The sequence below is a fragment of the Nicotiana tabacum genome, chromosome 6, assembly GCF_000715075.1.
Source record: "Nicotiana tabacum cultivar K326 chromosome 6, ASM71507v2, whole genome shotgun sequence".
Taxonomy (NCBI): domain Eukaryota; kingdom Viridiplantae; phylum Streptophyta; class Magnoliopsida; order Solanales; family Solanaceae; genus Nicotiana; species Nicotiana tabacum.
Window position 1 is genome coordinate 379434 of NC_134085.1, and position 18948 is coordinate 398381.

An 18948-nucleotide genomic window follows, 5' to 3' on the forward strand; every position below is an offset into this window, starting at 1 on the left:
ACATTTGCTATCTCTTCACATAAATACTTCTAACAGATACTCCAACACTATTTACTCTAAGTGTAATGTAGGAAAAAAATAATTAATTCATTTTTTAAATCTGAAAAAATTACTTATTTTGGATCACAAAAAGGTAAAAAATCACTTATTTTGGACAGGAGGGAGTACATGCATTAAATTATATGGATTAAATTTATTATTTTATATGAGATAGGACATAAAATAAGAAAATATGTATTAAGTAATGCGAACATTAAAATTTTTATAGATAAAAGTATCTTTTTAAAGTTAGTAATTTATGTGTAACAATCTCCTCTTCTTTAATTACAATTCCTTCCATATTAATTCCAAACCCCACACAAGAGAATTCAACCTTTCAAATTCTCAACTTCCCTTGTACCCAAAAAATGACTTCCATACCAAAAGGACTTCTTCCCCCCTACCCCCACCTCAAACACCCCCCCCCCCCAAAAAAAAAAAAAAAAAAAAGAAAGACTCCCATCCTAAGAAATTAACCTTGGGTGGTATTTTAGGAAACTTTTGCTTTTGTTTCTGTCACTATTTTGAATCTGAAGAGATATACCAAAGACTTTTGACAGGCCCCTACCACTTTCAACCAAAAATATTCATCCCCTCCACCAAAATTTCACACTCCTACTCCCCCACCCCCCCGCCCCAAAACTCTTCCCTTCTTTTCCAATATCTCCCCCACCGCCTACGATTCTTCTCCATTCCTCTTCTCCTTTTCCTTCAATTCTACTCTTTACAACCCCCCCCCCCCCCCACAACACACACACCAACCAGGGGACTAAAAAGAACACTTTTTTTACACTCTACCGACCAAAATTTCTTGATTATTTTCTACTCTTTAACAAAACCAAAGAAGCAAACTTTATTGGTTTTGATGGCTAAGTTAATAGTAGAAGTTCTTGATGCAAGTGATTTGATGCCTAAAGATGGTCAAGGCTCAGCAAGTCCTTTTGTTGAAGTAGACTTTGATGAACAACGCCAAAGAACTCAAACTAAAACCAAAGATCTCAACCCACAATGGAATGAAAAACTTGTGTTCAATATCAAGAATCCAAGAGATTTTGAAAACCAGACAATCTCTGTCTATGTTTATAATGACCAAAAACATGGTCACCACAAGAATTTCCTTGGTCGTGTCAAGATTTCTGGTTCTTCTGTTCCTTTTAATGAGTCTGAAGCTTTAGTTCAAAGATACCCTCTTGATAAAAGAGGTATCTTTTCACATATTAAAGGTGATATTGCCTTAAAAATCTTTGCTTTTCTTGGTTCTGCTGATGCTGATATTGGTGGTGATAATGGGGTTCTGCCGCCGGAGAATTTTCAAACTGAGGAGCAGAATGTGAGTACTGGTGAAAATAGAACAACCCCATTTGCTCCATTTCAAGAAATTAACACCAACAACAATTTTGAAGAACAACAGTATATGAAGGAGACTGAAATCAAGAAGATGAAGAAGAAAAAGGAACCAGAAGTAAGGACTTTTCATTCTATTCCGGCACCGGCGCCGGTGTCGGCGGGTCCTCCGCCTCCCCCGGCGGAGAGACCGGTGGTAGTTGAGACAAGGGCTGATTTTGCAAAGGGTGGTGGACCTATGGCTAGTAATGTAATGCAGATGCAAATGCCTGGTGGTCCAAGGCCTGAATTTGGGTTGGTTGAAACTAGGCCACCTTTGGCTGCTAGAATGGGATATTGGGGTAGAGATAAGACTGCTAGTACTTATGATTTGGTTGAACAAATGCATTTTTTGTATATTAATGTTGTGAAAGCTAGGGATCTTCCTGTTATGGATATGTCAGGGAGTCTTGATCCTTATGTTGAGGTGAAAGTTGGGAATTATAAAGGTGTTACAAGGCATTATGAGAAGAATCAATACCCTGTTTGGAACAGTGTTTTTGCCTTCTCAAAAGAAAGATTGCAGTCTAATTTGATTGAAGTTACTGTGAAGGATAAGGATTTTGGGAAGGATGATATTGTTGGAAAAGTTGTGTTTGATATTGTTGAAGTCCCTCTTCGTGTTCCACCCGATAGTCCTTTAGCGCCGCAGTGGTATAGGTTGGTGAATAAGAAAGGGGAGAAGGTTTCGCAAGGTGAAATTATGCTTGCTGTTTGGATGGGAACTCAAGCTGATGAGGCTTTTCCCGAGGCTTGGCATTCTGATGCTCATTTGGCTAGTCAACAAAGTTTGACTAATACACGGTCCAAAGTGTATTTTTCGCCTAAATTGTATTATCTAAGGGTTCATATTATTGAAGCTCAGGATCTTCTGCCATCAGATAGAAGCCGAATGCCTGAGGCTTATGTGAAGTTACAGCTTGGGCATCAGGGCAGGACTACGAAGCCTTCACCAATGAGACACATTAATCCTGTGTGGAATGAGGAGCTTATGTTTGTTGCATCTGAGCCTTTTGAGGAGTATCTGATCATGGATGTTGTGGATAGAGTTGGACCGGGAAAAGATGAAGTGATTGGCAGGGCTATGATATCGGTTAGAAATATTCCGACCAGAGTGGATAATGCCAAGCTACCAGATGCTGTATGGTTCAATCTTCTTAAGCCTTCTCATGCAGCAGATGATGATGAGAAGAAGAAAGAAGTGAAGTTCTCTAGCAAGATTCACCTTCGGATTTGGATAGATGCTGGTTACCATGTTCTTGATGAGTCCACACATTTTAGTAGTGATCTTCAACCATCATCGAAGCACTTGAGAAAGGCGAGTATTGGAATTCTTGAATTAGGTATTCTCAGCGCCAAGAATCTGCTGCCAATGAAGGGTAAAGATGGTCGAATGACAGATGCATATTGTGTAGCTAAGTATGGGAACAAATGGGTTCGAACAAGAACACTCATTGACACTCTGGCTCCTCGATGGAACGAGCAGTTCTCTTGGGAAGTGTTTGATCCATGTACCGTGGTCACCATTGGGGTGTTCGACAATTGCCACATCAATGGTAATCATGAAGCTAGAGATCAAAGAATTGGTAAGGTGAGAGTTAGGTTATCGACTCTGGAAACTGATCGGATCTATACACATTTTTACCCATTGCTGGTTCTTACACCCTCTGGTTTAAGGAAACACGGGGAGCTTCATTTGGCAATAAGGTTCACTTGTACAGCTTGGGTGAACATGGTAGCACAATACGGGAGGCCGTTGCTGCCGAAGATGCATTATGTACAGCCCATTTCTGTTAGGCACATTGATTGGTTGCGGCACCAGGCAATGCAGATAGTGGCTGCAAGATTGGCCAGGGCAGAGCCACCTCTCAGAAGGGAGGTTGTTGAGTATATGCTGGATGTAGATTACCATATGTTCAGCCTCAGAAGAAGCAAAGCTAATTTCTTTCGTATAATGTCACTTCTTTCTGGGATATCAGCAGTTTGTCGATGGTTTGATGGCATTTGCAATTGGAGAAACCCTTTGACAACTATCCTTGTCCATGTGCTCTTCTTGATATTGGTTTGCTACCCAGAACTCATTTTGCCAACAATTTTCCTCTACCTGTTTGTAATTGGCTTGTGGAACTACAGGTTTAGACCTAGAGCTCCACCCCACATGGACTCTCGTCTTTCGCAAGCTGAAAACGCACACCCAGATGAACTGGATGAGGAATTCGATACATTCCCAACTTCCCGGCCTACGGAGTTGGTGAGAATGAGGTATGATCGGCTAAGGAGCGTGGCGGGGAGGGTGCAAACTGTGGTTGGAGATCTGGCAACACAAGGTGAAAGGGCTCTTGCCATACTAAGCTGGCGGGATCCAAGGGGTACTGCTATATTTATAATCCTTGCATTGATCTGGGCTGTGTTTCTGTATGTTACTCCATTCCAAGTGGTGGCGGTGCTCGCAGGCCTTTACTGGTTGCGCCACCCGCGATTCAGGAGCAAGCTGCCATCAGTACCTGTCAACTTCTTCAAGAGATTACCATCCAAGTCTGATATGCTTTTGTGAGATGCTGTTAATGTTTCACCTTATCTATTTATTCAAGTGTAAAATAGATATATGGGTTCAGTGAATAAGTAGAATAAACAAATGAAAGAGCAGTTTCATGCTCCCCCATCCTGTATTATTAGATAACAAGTCATTTTCTTGCTTTTTGGCTGATATTGGAAATCATTCTATGAGGTTGTAGAATATAATTGTTTTTCTCATTTAGATGTAAAAAAGAAATGCATATTCATTGCTGATAACAAGTGTTCCTCATTTTCAATTCTCAAATTACTTTCATTGCTAATGTCAATTAAACTGGTTACAGAAAAAAACAACAGAGAGAAATTACTGTTGTTATAGCAAAGTGTATATACCACATCGTTTACACAAAAGCCATCATATTAGTCGTTCCTACAACAAACTGCATTTGCCCTGGTCTCTCTGCAACTTATGGCAAAAATCAAGGATACAAAATTGATTTACTTAAGATGACAAACTCCTAGATCCAAGATTCAAAAATAGAGCTACTATTGTGAACAAGCTCAATAATATTCCACTAAGAAGAGCTATATCAACAGGACCCCAAGCGCTCTGGCGACCTAAATCCTGTATTTGCTTCTTCTCCTTGGACTCTAACCCGGCCAAGTCCATCTTTTTGGAAGAATGATTCTTACGATTCCTTAGAAACCATCCAATTAAGTTTCTGCTACCTTGATCATCTTGCTTCGGTTCATTCTTCAGCAGTGTTGTTGTTTCCTGCATTGGACTTTGACTGCAGCAACTAGTTGTTCCACAAGAAGAACCAAGTTCTTGCTCTTTTGAACAGGCACAAGCTTCTTCTGAATTGGCGCATGGGGAGCACTTTTCATCAACTTTCTCATGTGAACCAACTTCCTTATTATTGTGGCTGATGATCTCGATCACTTCTCCGAAGACTGACCATCTACCTACGGATGTTATCTTCACCATAGCTGAGGTACCCAGCATGCTTTCTGGACCAATCACCAGCACCTGAATGTATCCCTTAGTGTGACCCACCTAGACAGGTCATTGAGGAAAATAAGAGAGTTAGTCGCGGGAATGAAGCTATTTGCACGTAACATACAAAATCATACTATGAATGATGAAAGTCATTCTATTGGCATGGAGTATGAAATGTATATCAGATTTGAGCACTCTTCTTTAATTTTTTTCGCTAGGGCAACTTGCTCATTAGTCACACACATGAAACTACGAGTAGGAGATAGGGGCATGCATATGATCAAAACATGTCTTCAGTTTCTTGATCTTAAGGACTAATTTGGGAATACATAAACAAAATCTCACCAAGTAGGAGTACTATACTTCAAAAAAGAAAAAGAAACGATTTCACCAAAAGTAAAGGAAATATTATCATGTCTCCGCAAACAACTGCATCTAGATTGAGAGGGCTTTAGAAGAGTAAAAAATACTCCCTCTGTCCCAGTTTATGTGAACCTATTTACTTTTTGGTCTGTTCCAAAAAGAATGACCCCTTTCTAAATTTGGAAACAATTTAGCTTAAATTTTCAACTCTACCTGTAATGAGAAGCATTTATAACCACATAAATATTCTGGACCCCTTTTTGACTTGTTTAGGACCACAAATTCTAAAAATCTTCATTTTTTCTTAAATTCCGTGCTCAGTCAAACAGGTTCACATAAATTAAAACGGAGGCCCCTAGTAGGGTGGTTAAAGAGTAGGCCGCAGATTTCTGACCTCCAAGCCAGAACTATATGGGGGGAACCCATCCCGCACCAATGCTGCTTCTATCTTTTTTTCCAGCAGCATTTGTTTCCCTATACTTCTCCTAAGTGATATCAAAATACTCTTTCAGCCGATTCGAAAGCAGCAATAGATGAGATTGAATCAGACAGAAGTTCAGACAGAAGTTCACCCCTCACCCTGGGGGATTGGGGAGTTGAGACTTCCTTGCTCTTAGGCGCTAATGAGTACAGATATGCGGCCTTAGTATTAGAAAAAGAATTAGAAGGGGTACGTGCGAAGGTAATTGCCCCTGCCAGTACCGGAAGTGATAATAAAAGTGGGAATGCTGTCACTGCAGTTATCCAGATCACTGGCTTCTATGATGCTTACCAAGTGAATTCCATCTGAAGCTATGTCAGTAATCCATATCCTCTCTACTTTGCCTTCCATTCCAGTATATGGAGTAAAGGACTCGAATACAGCGGTTAACTTACGGCTCCGTTGCTTCACCACATTACTAGGAACCTTCTTCATTCTTGCAGCAGGAGTGCCTGACATAGATTTGTGATAGTCACTTAAGCAATAGTGAGACGTTCGGAGACTTTGGATACATCTATATAGTTCCAAATTATTGCATATGATGAAGCGCACTTGCAAGTATAATTATCCAGAATGAATTGGCTGAAGAAAAGGCTTCAACATCTCTCACATGTTTATGCAATAGCTAGAGCCTTTTTGCTATAATTTTCTTCAAAGTGGATAAAAGAGAAGAAATCTTTTTCCTTTATTTTTCTGACAACTATATCAAGACAAATACTGACAATTGATAAACTGAAAAGCAACATACCAGGCCTAGGGTAGAACTGTGATATATGAACTTGAGCTAACTTGTAGTCCTTAATAAGGTCAACGGTCTGACCAAAATCTTCATCAGTTTCACCTGCAATGCAGGGAAAAAGGCATCAAACTGTGTGCAAGATTTCGGGCAGCAGAATTGATCAAACATCTTCAGGTTTTAAGGCTGAACTCTTGATGAAGCTGAACCATTGAAAATATCAAAAACTTTCAGTTCGATAGTCTGAAGGATGTATCATTTCCTTATTCAGAAAGAATCCTCTCTTCTAAAATATCAAGCTTCAAGTTATTTGATTCCAAAACTCACTCCAGGGATGTGCAGACACATACCAGGAAATCCACAAATAATATCCGTCGCAATCTGCATCCCAGGGACCAGTTCCATTAATGTATCCACCACCTTCCTGAACTCACCCACAGTGTATTCACGATTCATTGCCTGAAATTGGTGGACAGAGAAAAAAGATGATAGTTTTATTATGAACAACTAACTCCCTTCGCAATAACATTATAAGGGATATTTCACATAGGTTGTTCAAAACCAAACAAAGTTAATAAATATTATGTAATTCAAACTTACACTCAAGACCGAATCACTACCCGACTGAACTGGCACATGAAGAAAAGTATACACACATGGATGGCGTAAGACATCAGCTATCTCCTTCAGGTGCTCGAGAATATAAGGAGGATTGGTCATCCCAATTCGGAGCATTGTACTTCCATCCAAAGGAAGCTCTGCAACTATAGCATTCAATAGGATAGGAAGATTTACTCCAATGTCACGACCTGCAAAATTGAGAAAGAAATACCAAGTCTGTTATGCTTGTGCCCCACACTCTAAATATGTCACAACACTATCGCCAACTACAGCTTGTATACTGTTCACAGCTTGAGTTTATTGCCAATACTACTATACTAACCAAATCAAGATAATAGTAGTTATTAAAACAGAAGACCCCACACACACTCTCCCTCTCTTTTTCTCTTTTTCTTTCAGATGTTGAATGAAAGAAAAAAAGAAAAGCTTAAAGTTTTATAAAGAGTGAAATAATTCATTATTTAGTAGTAGCACATATTTTAAGGTAACAAGGCAAATTTACCATAAGCTCCAGTGTCTTCACTACTCAGCCAGATCTCTCTCACTCCATCAGCAATGACATTTTTTACTCGGCCCACCTAAATTAAGATTCTGAATCAAAAAGCTAGAAAATTCAAAATACACATTTTTCTGCATATATAAATGGGACTTACAAGGCTGTCAACTGTGTAACTTCCTAAATGACCACGGGCATGCTTCGTCTTGCAATAAGTACAAGCACCTAAACAACCAACATTTATTGGAAGAATCTCAACAAACTTGTTTTTTCGTACCTGTAAGATATATTCCAAGTGGTTTAGATAGATAAATTCCAAATGATTTAGATAGAAAATTAACAAATATATGGGAACTGATTTCTATGGTAACAAATCAAGCAGGTCCTAGACTCAAATAAATACAATATGTTTTTGTTTGGTAAATGAATAGCAAATTATTTAAAATCTGCACCTTTGGAAGATCAAGTGCTGGTAATGTCTTCCGGGTTAGAAGACGAACTTCGTGACCTTTCAAAGTTTCTTCCACAACTTCAACCACACGGTCAATCTGCTGAACTCCTACTATACTAACTCCTTCTAGCTCCTTCAGATTACGGCTTCCTTGAGGAACGCAACCTGCTACAACCAATGGCTTTTTCGCACTTCTGCCTTTACTTATAAGAGTATCCATGGCAGATTGACTAGGAGATTTAACTGTGCAGCTGCATCACATGAGAAGTATGAGCTGAAATTAACTAATTTTAATACAGAGTTCCTTTAGAGAAACTTGAGCTACAGCAGCCAGATCTTACTAGCAGCCCAGCAATAACCTGCTGAGCTTATGCACGCAAGCACAAAAACCTACTTGAAAACAATTTGTTTAACTTTTGTGTATAATGCACTAGCATCTTGATTCAAAGTGTTGGAAGCAAGCCTAGGATTCATTAAAACCACAAACATGAACTAAAATACGTGGATAAGACGCAGTGCATTCATTTGCTTTTATATGAAAAGAATATGACATAAATCAAACCAAAGGCATGAGTAGACCCAATATCCGAGGAAAAACATCAATAACATGATCTTCTTCTTCCCTTTTTTCTTTTTTGAAATCATCACCCTCCAAATCTCTCTGTCTCAAGGAGTCAACAATGGCACTCTTCTCCCACTTTGCTCCATTTGTGACTCAAACCCTCAACCTCTTGGTTGGAAGTGGATTGCTCTGGCCACTTGAGCAATCTCACTTGTCAACACCAATAACATGACTCGGGTATGAACAAACTGAGTCAACTCCATCGTTATTAAAAGCGATGGAGCAATGCAAAACAAGGAGTCATATCTTCTCATGGATAAAGCAAAGCAACGTCAAAGAGGCTTCATGCAGTAAAGCACAAAACAATTAGAGCAAGAATTAACGCTTCTTCATTTTTTCTTTTTTGTGATAAGGTAAGATTTTATTAGATAAAACAGTATCAAGCTGATACTGGGATATTTCAGAAAAAAAGGAAGCTACACTTCATTACATCAAATTCCTAAATATTCTAGCAAGTTTAGCACATCATGCAGATTAAAGATAGTATTCCCATCTTTCCAGAAATACAAGTGATACAGGCAGTTAAATTTCAAATATTCATATACGACAGCAGATTAGGGAAAAAGGAAGAAAAGGAGGATAACAATAGAACCTTTTGTCCTCTACATATTTGGGATTCAACTCTCTACTTTTCTTGTCTATTATCTATTAAGGTTTCTATTCTCTAACTCTTTATTTATAGTCAAATTCTTTATTTCTGAACTGATATTAGGGAAATAAAAAATACACTTGCAATTAAAACTTATTATAGGAATTTGGAAAAGTTCCTAAAACAATTAAATACGAAAGTTATTGTTGTAAATTAATTCCTTTCTATGGATGATAAATTAAAAACTGGAAATAAGGTTTTTTAAGTACACGTATCTCCCAATGGGTTGATATTTAATTTGAGTTGTTGGGATTATGTTGTCATTGCTGTCTATTTTTTTAAATTAATGAAGTAATATCAACTTTGATGTTATAAGAACTAGATTCCCCTTTTATTATAAGGTAGAACTAAATTCCCTTTTTTTTGGTAATTGCTGCACCTTTTTGGGGGTAATTATGCGCTTTTTTCCGCTTCTCGCTTAAAGCACTGGGAGGCTTGTTGCATTTTGCACTTTTTTTCTTAAGACCCTAGCCAAAACAAAATTTCCTGACTCTATTGATCCACCAACTTCCGAAAAGGTCAAAACTTTTTACATTTGAATACAATATCCACATCAAATCAATTCGTTACAATGAGAAAATGCCTTCCCTAATTTTAAATTGATAAAAAGATGCAATCTCCTATTAGGTGGTGAAGATGAAATAGATGAAGGGTACCAGAGAAAACACAAGTCATGAGCCCTAAGCCTCTTAACAAGTATTCATTTCTAGCCATGCAAATGTATCACCTTACAAAATAAAAATTGAGCAAAATCTTTCTTATCTCCAGACGAAGACCAAAGACAAGAATGAATACTGAAAAAATAAAAGGAAAAAGGTCTCACGTATTTATCATCCACAGGTCTGCCTCATCAGGGTTATCACTCAGAGCATAACCAAAAGCTGAAAGCTGACCGGCCATATATTCAGAATCACTCTGCCAGAAGCAGGATGTAAGATAATCAAAACAAATGCAAAAGGAACTAAAATTCAATTGACAATAGCTGAGCAAAGTAGATGCAGGGTCTCGAAGTTGGTGGTTCACATAATGATTGTTTTAACAATCATAATTCATAGGTAAGTTTATTGAAGTCTTGGACTACTAGAGACAAATTAAGCTAGATTGCTAGCAAATTTGTTCTCCATCTTTGGTAGATCAACTTGGTGCGGAAGATATAATTACGCTGATGAAACCCCTTCAATCTATGCAATTTGACCAAGCTTTAGCAGTGAATTACTTGTTCTATGACGTCAAAGATTTTCTGGTTTTTACCCTTGGCAACTAAGTAAACATTGTTGTCTTCATTAATATAAGGTTGAATTTTACCATTCATTTTACAGTTCACAAGAAGTTATCCCTCATAAAAAAAACATAAATACACATAAGTCACAAGTCTTTCTTGCGGAAAAATCATATCTTAAACAAGCTTTTCAGAAAAAGTGAAACTTTTGATCAATGATACTCCTAAGAAATATCAGAAAAATCATATTGTTATCTGTTGCGGAAGCCAAATGTATATAGTGTGAATAAGTCACAACTACTATACCAAAAATTATGACAGCCACCAAATAATAAATAAGACAATAAAGCAACAATAAAAGGAACACCAGAATTTACGAGGTTCGGCTAATTTTGCCTACTCCTCGGACACAACCAATATTTTATTCCACTCCAAAATACAAGTGAAATAATACTAAAAAGAGAAGATACAAATGTCTTAAACAGATGAGAAGGCAAATGTGAGGTGTGTTTGAATCCTAAACATTAGGCCTTCTTTTATAGGGGGAAAAATCCCCCCCCAACTCTTCTCCCAACCGATATGGGACTTTGGCATTTTGCCAAACTTCAACAAATCTCCACCTTGGCAAAATTCCACATCTTCAATTCTTTCTCAATAACAAATTTTGGTTGTGTCTTCATCTTCAATCTTCAGTGTTCAACAATGTTGATCAAATCCAAACAATGTTGAAAATTGATCGTAGTCACTACTTTTGTCAGCATATCAGCAGGATTCTCTGTAGTATGAATTTTCTTCATCGTGACTCCACCTTCTTCTATGATTTCTTGTACAAAATGATACCGAACATCAATATGCTTCGTCCTTGCATGATAAACTTGGTTCTTCGCTAATTGAATAGCACTTTGACTATCACAAAAAATTGTGATACCTTTTTGTTCAACACCAAGCTCCTTTAGCAATCCTTGAAGCCAAATTGCCTCATTCACAGCCTCTGTAATAGCCATGTACTCTGCCTCTGTTGTAGACAAAGCAACTGTTGACTGCAAAGTAGACTTCCAACTAATTGGTGCCTTTGCAAAAGTAAACACATAACCAGTAGTTGATCTTCGTTTGTCCAGATCACCCGCAAAATCTGAGTCACAATATCCAACTACAGACTGATTGTCTTCCTGCTCAAAAACTAACCCAACATCTACAGTATTATGAATATACCGTAGAATCCACTTCACAGCTTGCCAATGCTCCTTTCCTGGATTATGCATATATCTGCTAATAACTCCAACAGCTTGTGAAATGTCAGGTCTCGTACAGACCATTGCATACATCAAGCTACCAACAACATTTGCGTATGGTACTTTTGACATATACTCTCGTTCAGCTTCATCCTTTGGCGACATAGTAGTACTCAGCTTAAAATGGGGAGCAAGTGGAGTACTAACCGGCTTAGTCTTCTCATCTATGCCAAAACGCTGCAGTACTCTCTTCAAATATTCTTTCTGAGATAAACAGAGTTTCTTTGAACGTCTATCTCTTATTATCTCCATGCCAAGAATTTTCTTTGCCTCACCCAAATCCTTCATCTCGAACTCCTTCTTCAGTTGAATCTTCAACTTATCAATTTCTTCCGAATTCTTGAAAGCTATCAACATATCATCAACATATAGGAGAAGATATACAAAGGAACCATCTTTAAGCTTGCGCAAATACACACAATGATCGTATTTGCTTCTCTTGTACCTTTGCCGCAACATAAACTCGTCAAATCGCTTGTACCATTGTCTAGAAGATTGTTTCAATCCGTACAACGATTTTTCAAGTTTGCATACCATATTTTCTTTTCCAGCAACTTTGAATCCTTCTGGCTGAGTCATGTAGATTTCCTCCTCCAAGTTTCCATGTAAAAATGCAGTTTTTACATCCATCTGAACTAGTTCCAAATCCAATTGTTCTACTAAAGCCAACATAATTCTAATGGAGGAATGTTTTACAACTAGAGAAAACACTTCATTGTAATCAATTCCCTCCTTTTGAGCATATCCTTTGGCCACCAATCTTGCTTTGTAGCGAACATCTACTTGGTTAGGAAATCCTTCCTTCTTTGCAAATACCCATTTGCACCCAATTGCTTTCTTTCCCTTCGGGAGATTGGCCAATCTCCATGTATGATTCTGATGAAGCGACTGTATTTCATCATTCATGGCAATCCTCCACTTATCTTCTTCTGAACTTTGGACAGCGTCTTTATAAGTGGTAGGAACATCATCAACTACAATTGAGGTTGCACAAGCAACCGTCTCTATGAGACGAATAGGTTTCGTTATTGTTCTTTTTGGCCTGCTGGTTGCTATTGATTAAAGTTGTTGTTGAGGTCCCTGAGTTGGAATCTCCTCTACTGGCTCTCCTTCCAGAGGGTAATCTTCATTTGTTTCCTCCTCTGCTTCTTGTGTAGGAAAAATAAATTTTCCCTCAAACTCCACCTGCTTAGAAGCACCTTCATTTTGTTTGGTATCTTCTGTTACCTTATTTACCACAGCAGATTCATCAAAGGTAACATCCCTGCTGAATATTACTTTCTTTGTCATAGGACACCATAAACGATATCCTTTGACTCCAGAAGTAATTCCCATAAAAATAGCTTTCTTTGCCCTTGGATCCAATTTTGACTCTGTCACATGATAATATGCAGTTGAGTCAAACACGTGCAAAGAGTCATAATCTACAACAGGCTTTCCATACCATTTTTCAAATGGTATCTTGCCATCAATAGCAGCAGATGGTAGACGATTAATGAGGTGGCATGCATATGTAATTGCCTCAGCCCAAAATTCTTTGCCCAAGCCAGCATTGGATAACATACACCGTACCTTCTCCAGCAAGGTCCGGTTTATACGTTCTGCCACTCCATTCTGTTGTGGTGTATGTCTAACAGTGAAGTGTCGGACGATGCCATCATTTTCACAGACCTTATTGAAATGATCATTTTGTATTCATCTCCATTGTCTGTGCGAATACACTTGATCCTCCTGCCTGTTTGATTCTCCATCATCGTCTTCCATTTGAGAAAAATTCCCAGCACTTCATCTTTGTTTTTCATTGTATACACCCACACTCTTCGAGAAAAATCATCAACAAAGGTTACAAAATAGTGTTTCCCACCCAATGAAGGTGTTTTGGAAGGACCCCAAACATCAGAGTGTACATAATCCAAAATGCCTTTAGTATTATGGATCGCTGTACCAAATTTAACCCTTGTCTGTTTCCCTTTGACACAATGCTCACAAAACTCCAAGTTGCAAGCCTTTACTCCTTTTAACAATCCTTGATCTGATAGAGTTTTCAAGGATTTTCCTCCAGCATGTCCCAAGCGCATGTGCCATAGCTTGGTTGCTTCTGCCTCTTTGTCGTCACTGGATGTCACTGTCGCTGTCCCAATAACTGTACTGCCACGATAGCGGTACATATTATTATTCTTCCGATTAGCCTTCATTACCACTAGTGCACCGGAGCATACTCTCATCACTCCATTTTCTGCAATGATTTTGAACCCTTTTGATTCTAGGGCTCCTACAGAGATGAGATTTTTCTTCAAATCCGGTACAAATCGAACATCTGTTAATGTTCTGATCATTCCATCATGGTTCCTTAATCGTATTGAACCAATGCCATATGAGGTAAGAGGGCTGTTATCCGCTGTGTGGATGACTCCATATTCTCCTTCTTGAAATTCCACAAACCAGTCCCTATTGGGACACATATGATAGCTACAAGCCGAGTCCATCAACCATATGTCTGATGATGTTGATGACTCTGTTGTAACTAATGAGAAGTCTGAATCATCACAATCAGCTACATTTGAATCCATAATGGCCTTTCCATTGTTATGTTTGGCCTTATTTTTCAACTTCGGACAGTCTTTCTTCCAGTGCCCTTTTTCTCGACAAAAGGCACATTCATCTTTGCTGGGTCTGGATCTTGACTTGGATCTTCCCTTCTTTGTCCTCGTTTGATTTTGAGGACGACCCCTCACAAATAGTGCTTCTCCTTCTCTGCCCTTCTGTTTTTCTCGCTTTCTTTGTTCATAGCTATACAAAGCCGAACAAACTTCTCTGAGAGAAACTTCGTCATTTCCATGGAGTAGAGTAGTTTCAAGGTGCTCGTACTCATCAGGAAGTGACGCCAACAACATCAAGGCCAAGTCACCATCATCATAAGTTGTATTCATATTTTGCAAATCTGTGACCAACTTATTGAAACTGGTGATATGTTTATTCATCGTGGTACCAGGAACATAGGTGAAGTGAAATAGTCTCTTCTTCATGTACAATTTATTTTGACTATTTTTCTTCAAAAATTTATCCTCCAGTGCTTTCCATAATTTACTTGCAGAAGTTTCCTTTGTGTATGGATATTTCTGCTCTCTAGCAAGGTAGGATCGAATGGTACCGCAAACAACACGGTTGAGAATTTTCCAATTTTCTTCTCCAATAACATCTGGTCTCTTTTCTTCAATGGCAAGATCTAGCCCTTGTTGAAAAAGGACATCTAGAACCTCGCTTTGCCACATCCCAAAATGCCCGGACCCGTCAAAAATTTCTACCGCAAATTTCGCATTTGACACAATTCTTGTCATAAGCGAAGATGCCAATGATGACGTATTGTTGACACTTGATGTAGATTCTTCTTGTTTATTGTCTCTCATATTTGACACAAATATTATTTAATAGCTGACGACACAAATCAAGATTATTTCCTTTTCTGATGTAGAAGATCAGACTAAGCTGCAACCACGGAGCATACTCAGACAGAACCTTGACTCAATTACCAAGATAAATCTTTTCTGATGTGGAAGATCAGACTATGCTGCAACCACAGAGCATACTTAGACAGTACCTTGGCTCCGATACCAATTGTTGCGGAAGCCAAATGTATATAGTGTGAATAAGTCACAACTACTATACCAAAAATTATGACAGCCACCAAATAATAAATAAGACAATAAAGCAACAATAAAAGGAACACCAGAATTTACGAGGTTCGGCTAATTTTGCCTACTCCTCAGACACAACCAATATTTTATTCCACTCCAAAATACAAGTGAAATAATACTAAAGAGAGAAGATACAAATGACTTAAACAGGTGAGAAGACAAATGAGAGGTGTGTTTAAATCCTAAACATTAGGCCTTCTTTTACAAGGGAAAATCTCCCAAACTCTTCTCCCAACCGATGTGGGACTTTGGCATTTTGCCAAACTTCAACATTATCAACATGGGCATAATTAAGTGAACAAACAATGTACCTGATTATGAGAACATCCAAAAGTCTTGATGTAAATAGTCTGCAAAATATTCATATTGACAGATATAAATCATAATCAAATAAGAATACACAGTACAAACTACAAAATTCAACTAATGAGTAAAAGGGGTTCTGCAAAAGGACGAAAAAGGTTACCTGAGTGCCAGGTATTTTGGGTGCAGAAGAGTCTTGCACTACTGTTAGCTTATTCGTTACACCGTTCTTTTTCCTTTGTTTTGGATTGACTCCAACGGCCGCCGGAACCGGTAACCGGAACCCTGGAGGCACTCCGGCGCCGGCACCCGCAAGTAAATCTTCAATGTCTTCCATTTGATGCACAGCAGCGTGCGTGAGAGAGAGATTTGTGTCGAAGACGAGAAGCTCAAAGGGTTCGGACTTCAGAGTGGTATGGGTCAACTCCTATTTGGGCCCAACGAAATCTTTTGTTTGTAAGTGTTGATCCAATATTTTTGGCCCAAGCAAAGCACTACTCATCCAAAAAAAATAAATAATTATGCGACACCTCAAACATATACATTGTATATACCATTCGTAGCTATATTTTCAGTAAATTTATAATTCGTAGCTATATTAAATTTTATAGCAAATTCGTGAAACAAGAGATTTATTGTTTTAACTAGAGAGCAAAAAGCTCTCGTACCTTAGTTGGTTAGAGCGTTCGTTTAGTTAGCTTGAGTTCGGCTCTCGACAAGAATGTTTTATTTTTCTGCATTATGCATTTTTTGTTAGTTCTATTTATTGCGCAAACGAATACACCATTGTATTCTGCATTGGTTACTGTTGATACATATTGTATTCGTTGGGCGAATGAATACAATTACGCGAACGAATACAGTTGATACAGGTTATATTCGTTACGAGAATGAGCGAACGAATACAATTGACACAAGATGTATCCATTGCACGTTAGAATACAAGTGATACAAGTTGGTAACAATTGAACAGTACCTATGAATGGTAATTATGCAAACTATAGTAAATAAGCTCTAAACTATAGTACTTTATGAAAATTCCTCGAGAAAAAAAAAACCTAAAAAATTCACTGGGCCCCGTATTTTGTCACCCCTATTTAACATGTATCGACTTTCTTTAAAAAGATTAATTGCGGGAATTTTTTTGAATTTTTAAGGGTGTTTTTGTTCAGATTTTATCTTTACATAAAAAACTAGTTAAATTTTGATTATTTTTTAAAACTGTAATTATTTTTCAATTACCAATTGTTAATAGACTTTTACCTTCTTTTCTTTTTTTTGCAAATATTTATTCAACTGAAAGATATTGGGCTTCAGTAGTTGGGCCTAGTGAGTGACTTGTAAAGGTGCACACTTGCTATAACCCATCAGACAATTAATAGCCCAGCTCAACTAACAGCTTGTTATAATATATTGTATTTAAAGTAACAATATGATACAGCGGGTAACAACCATCCAAACAAGTTGTAATAATAAAATGGGAAATTGACACTGGTGACACCGACTCTATCTTGTAATTATGTGGTTAGTTGTCACATCAGTGTCACAATCCCAGATTTTTAATGTACCTTCTAAGGGCATCTCCAACCTTTATCCTCATTTTGATCCCCAAAATGGGAATTTTTCCATTTTGAGGACAACTTACTTCAACCATTCCCCCATTTTTTCTCCCAAAAGAGAATATTTTTTTTTAATATTCTTCTCTCTCTTCTATATTATATTATTATCTTTCATTTAAATTTTATTTTTTAATTTCCATTAAACAAATTCATCTTTTATTTTCATTAATTTGTAATTTCCATTAAAACAATTCCACAAAATTTTAAATAATATAATTTGTAAGCATTTATTATAGATTAACTAATAATTCAAATAAAAGCGAAATCATTGCGATACAAGATTAATTAAATACATATTATATAACGATAAAATTCATTCGAAATACTACATAAATATTCAACTTCAATCTCTAGTATTCTCCCATAAATAATCTATTAATGCATTACAAAATGTAAAATAAGCATCTTTGTCCTTGATTCTTCTATGTTGACCTAAAAAATCTTGAAATCGTTGATTTTCATCTACTGTCATTTCTACTATTGGAGGTGGACCTTCCAAATCATCTTGAATCAGTGTATTAAGATCATGCTCATTCTCGATTATCATTTTGTGCAGTATAATATATGTAGTCATTATATCCACAGTCACAACCACAACAATCCTCGTCCTCATTCACTCAATACTTTAATGGTTTTGGTGTATCTGGAAACGACATATCTCCCAACTAAGTTATTATGCTATTTACCGCAGTTTCAATTTAATGCATTTTCAATTTTCATGTATTTCTAATTTTAATATATTTTCATTTAATGTATTGTCAATTTTAGCAACATCTAATATTTTATATCTGCACCTTTCAATTTTAGTAACATCTAATATTTTATTTTTGCACCATTCATTTTTTGGGATGATCATATATTTTTTGTACAATTATAATTTATAATAAAATTAACTTAGAATTTTACATAAAAATAATAAATGCACGAAAATTAATTTATCATAATTATATGCCAAAGTTAAGATGTAAAATTAATATTATAAAGATATTACATAAACATAATTAGTAAAAATATTTTGAATTATGATTGCATTTATAAGAAAATAATTGTATTAATAAATCATAAAAATCTAAATATTCAAGCTAACAGAAATAGAAAGAGAAGATAAATTATCATATGTAAATGCTAACTTAAAAAAATTATTACACATGCCTGAGACATTTAACAAATTAAATTTATTAGTAATATTTATTACCATGGCTGCTAATTTCGTAACATTCACTATATTGTTTTTTTTAATCTAATATAGTATTTATTATAATGAGTTTTTATTTTTTCTGTCCAAAAATATTGTACCAATAGTGCTTAATAGTAGGACAACAGTGTCATTCAACTTTATAAGGAGATTTTGGTATTTCAACATTCATTTGAGATGTTCACACTAATAATACAGCAGAGATTTTTTCTTTCCTATACCATATATGAAACCTTATTACCAAAAATGTGCATAGTTTCTAATTTACCC

At 37.0% G+C, this 18948-nt stretch overlaps 2 protein-coding genes across 2 annotated transcripts; one reads left to right on the plus strand and one right to left on the minus strand.

Moving 5' to 3' along the window:
- Window positions 1–519: 519 nt before the first annotated feature.
- On the plus strand, window positions 520–4215 carry LOC107815700 (multiple C2 domain and transmembrane region protein 6-like). Its single transcript, XM_016641316.2, has one exon. It carries the CDS (start codon window positions 905–907, stop codon window positions 3974–3976), a length of 3072 nt encoding a protein of 1023 aa, XP_016496802.1. The 5' UTR covers window positions 520–904; the 3' UTR covers window positions 3977–4215.
- Window positions 4216–4228: 13 nt separating this feature from the next.
- On the minus strand, window positions 4229–16285 carry LOC107815701 (uncharacterized). The gene is made up of 11 exons (XM_075254481.1): window positions 16028–16285; window positions 15873–15911; window positions 10179–10270; window positions 8086–8335; window positions 7791–7910; window positions 7640–7715; window positions 7117–7325; window positions 6867–6975; window positions 6529–6621; window positions 6072–6232; window positions 4229–4993 (listed from the first exon to the last, which is right to left on the minus strand). Exons 1-11 carry the CDS (start codon window positions 16199–16201, stop codon window positions 4439–4441), a joined length of 1878 nt encoding a protein of 625 aa, XP_075110582.1. The 5' UTR covers window positions 16202–16285; the 3' UTR covers window positions 4229–4438.
- Window positions 16286–18948: the final 2663 nt, after the last annotated feature.

Coding starts and splice junctions, on each gene's coding strand:
- LOC107815700 (XM_016641316.2), top strand. CDS start 905: ATGGCTAAGTTAATAGTAGAAGTTCTTGATGCAAGTGATTTGATGCCT.
- LOC107815701 (XM_075254481.1), bottom strand. CDS start 16,201: ATGGAAGACATTGAAGATTTACTTGCGGGTGCCGGCGCCGGAGTGCCT. Junction 15,912..16,027: donor CCAAAATACCTGGCACTCAG/GTAACCTTTTTC, acceptor AATATTTTGCAG/ACTATTTACATCAAGACTTT. Junction 8,336..10,178: donor GACCTGTGGATGATAAATAC/GTGAGACCTTTT, acceptor CATGTGATGCAG/CTGCACAGTTAAATCTCCTA.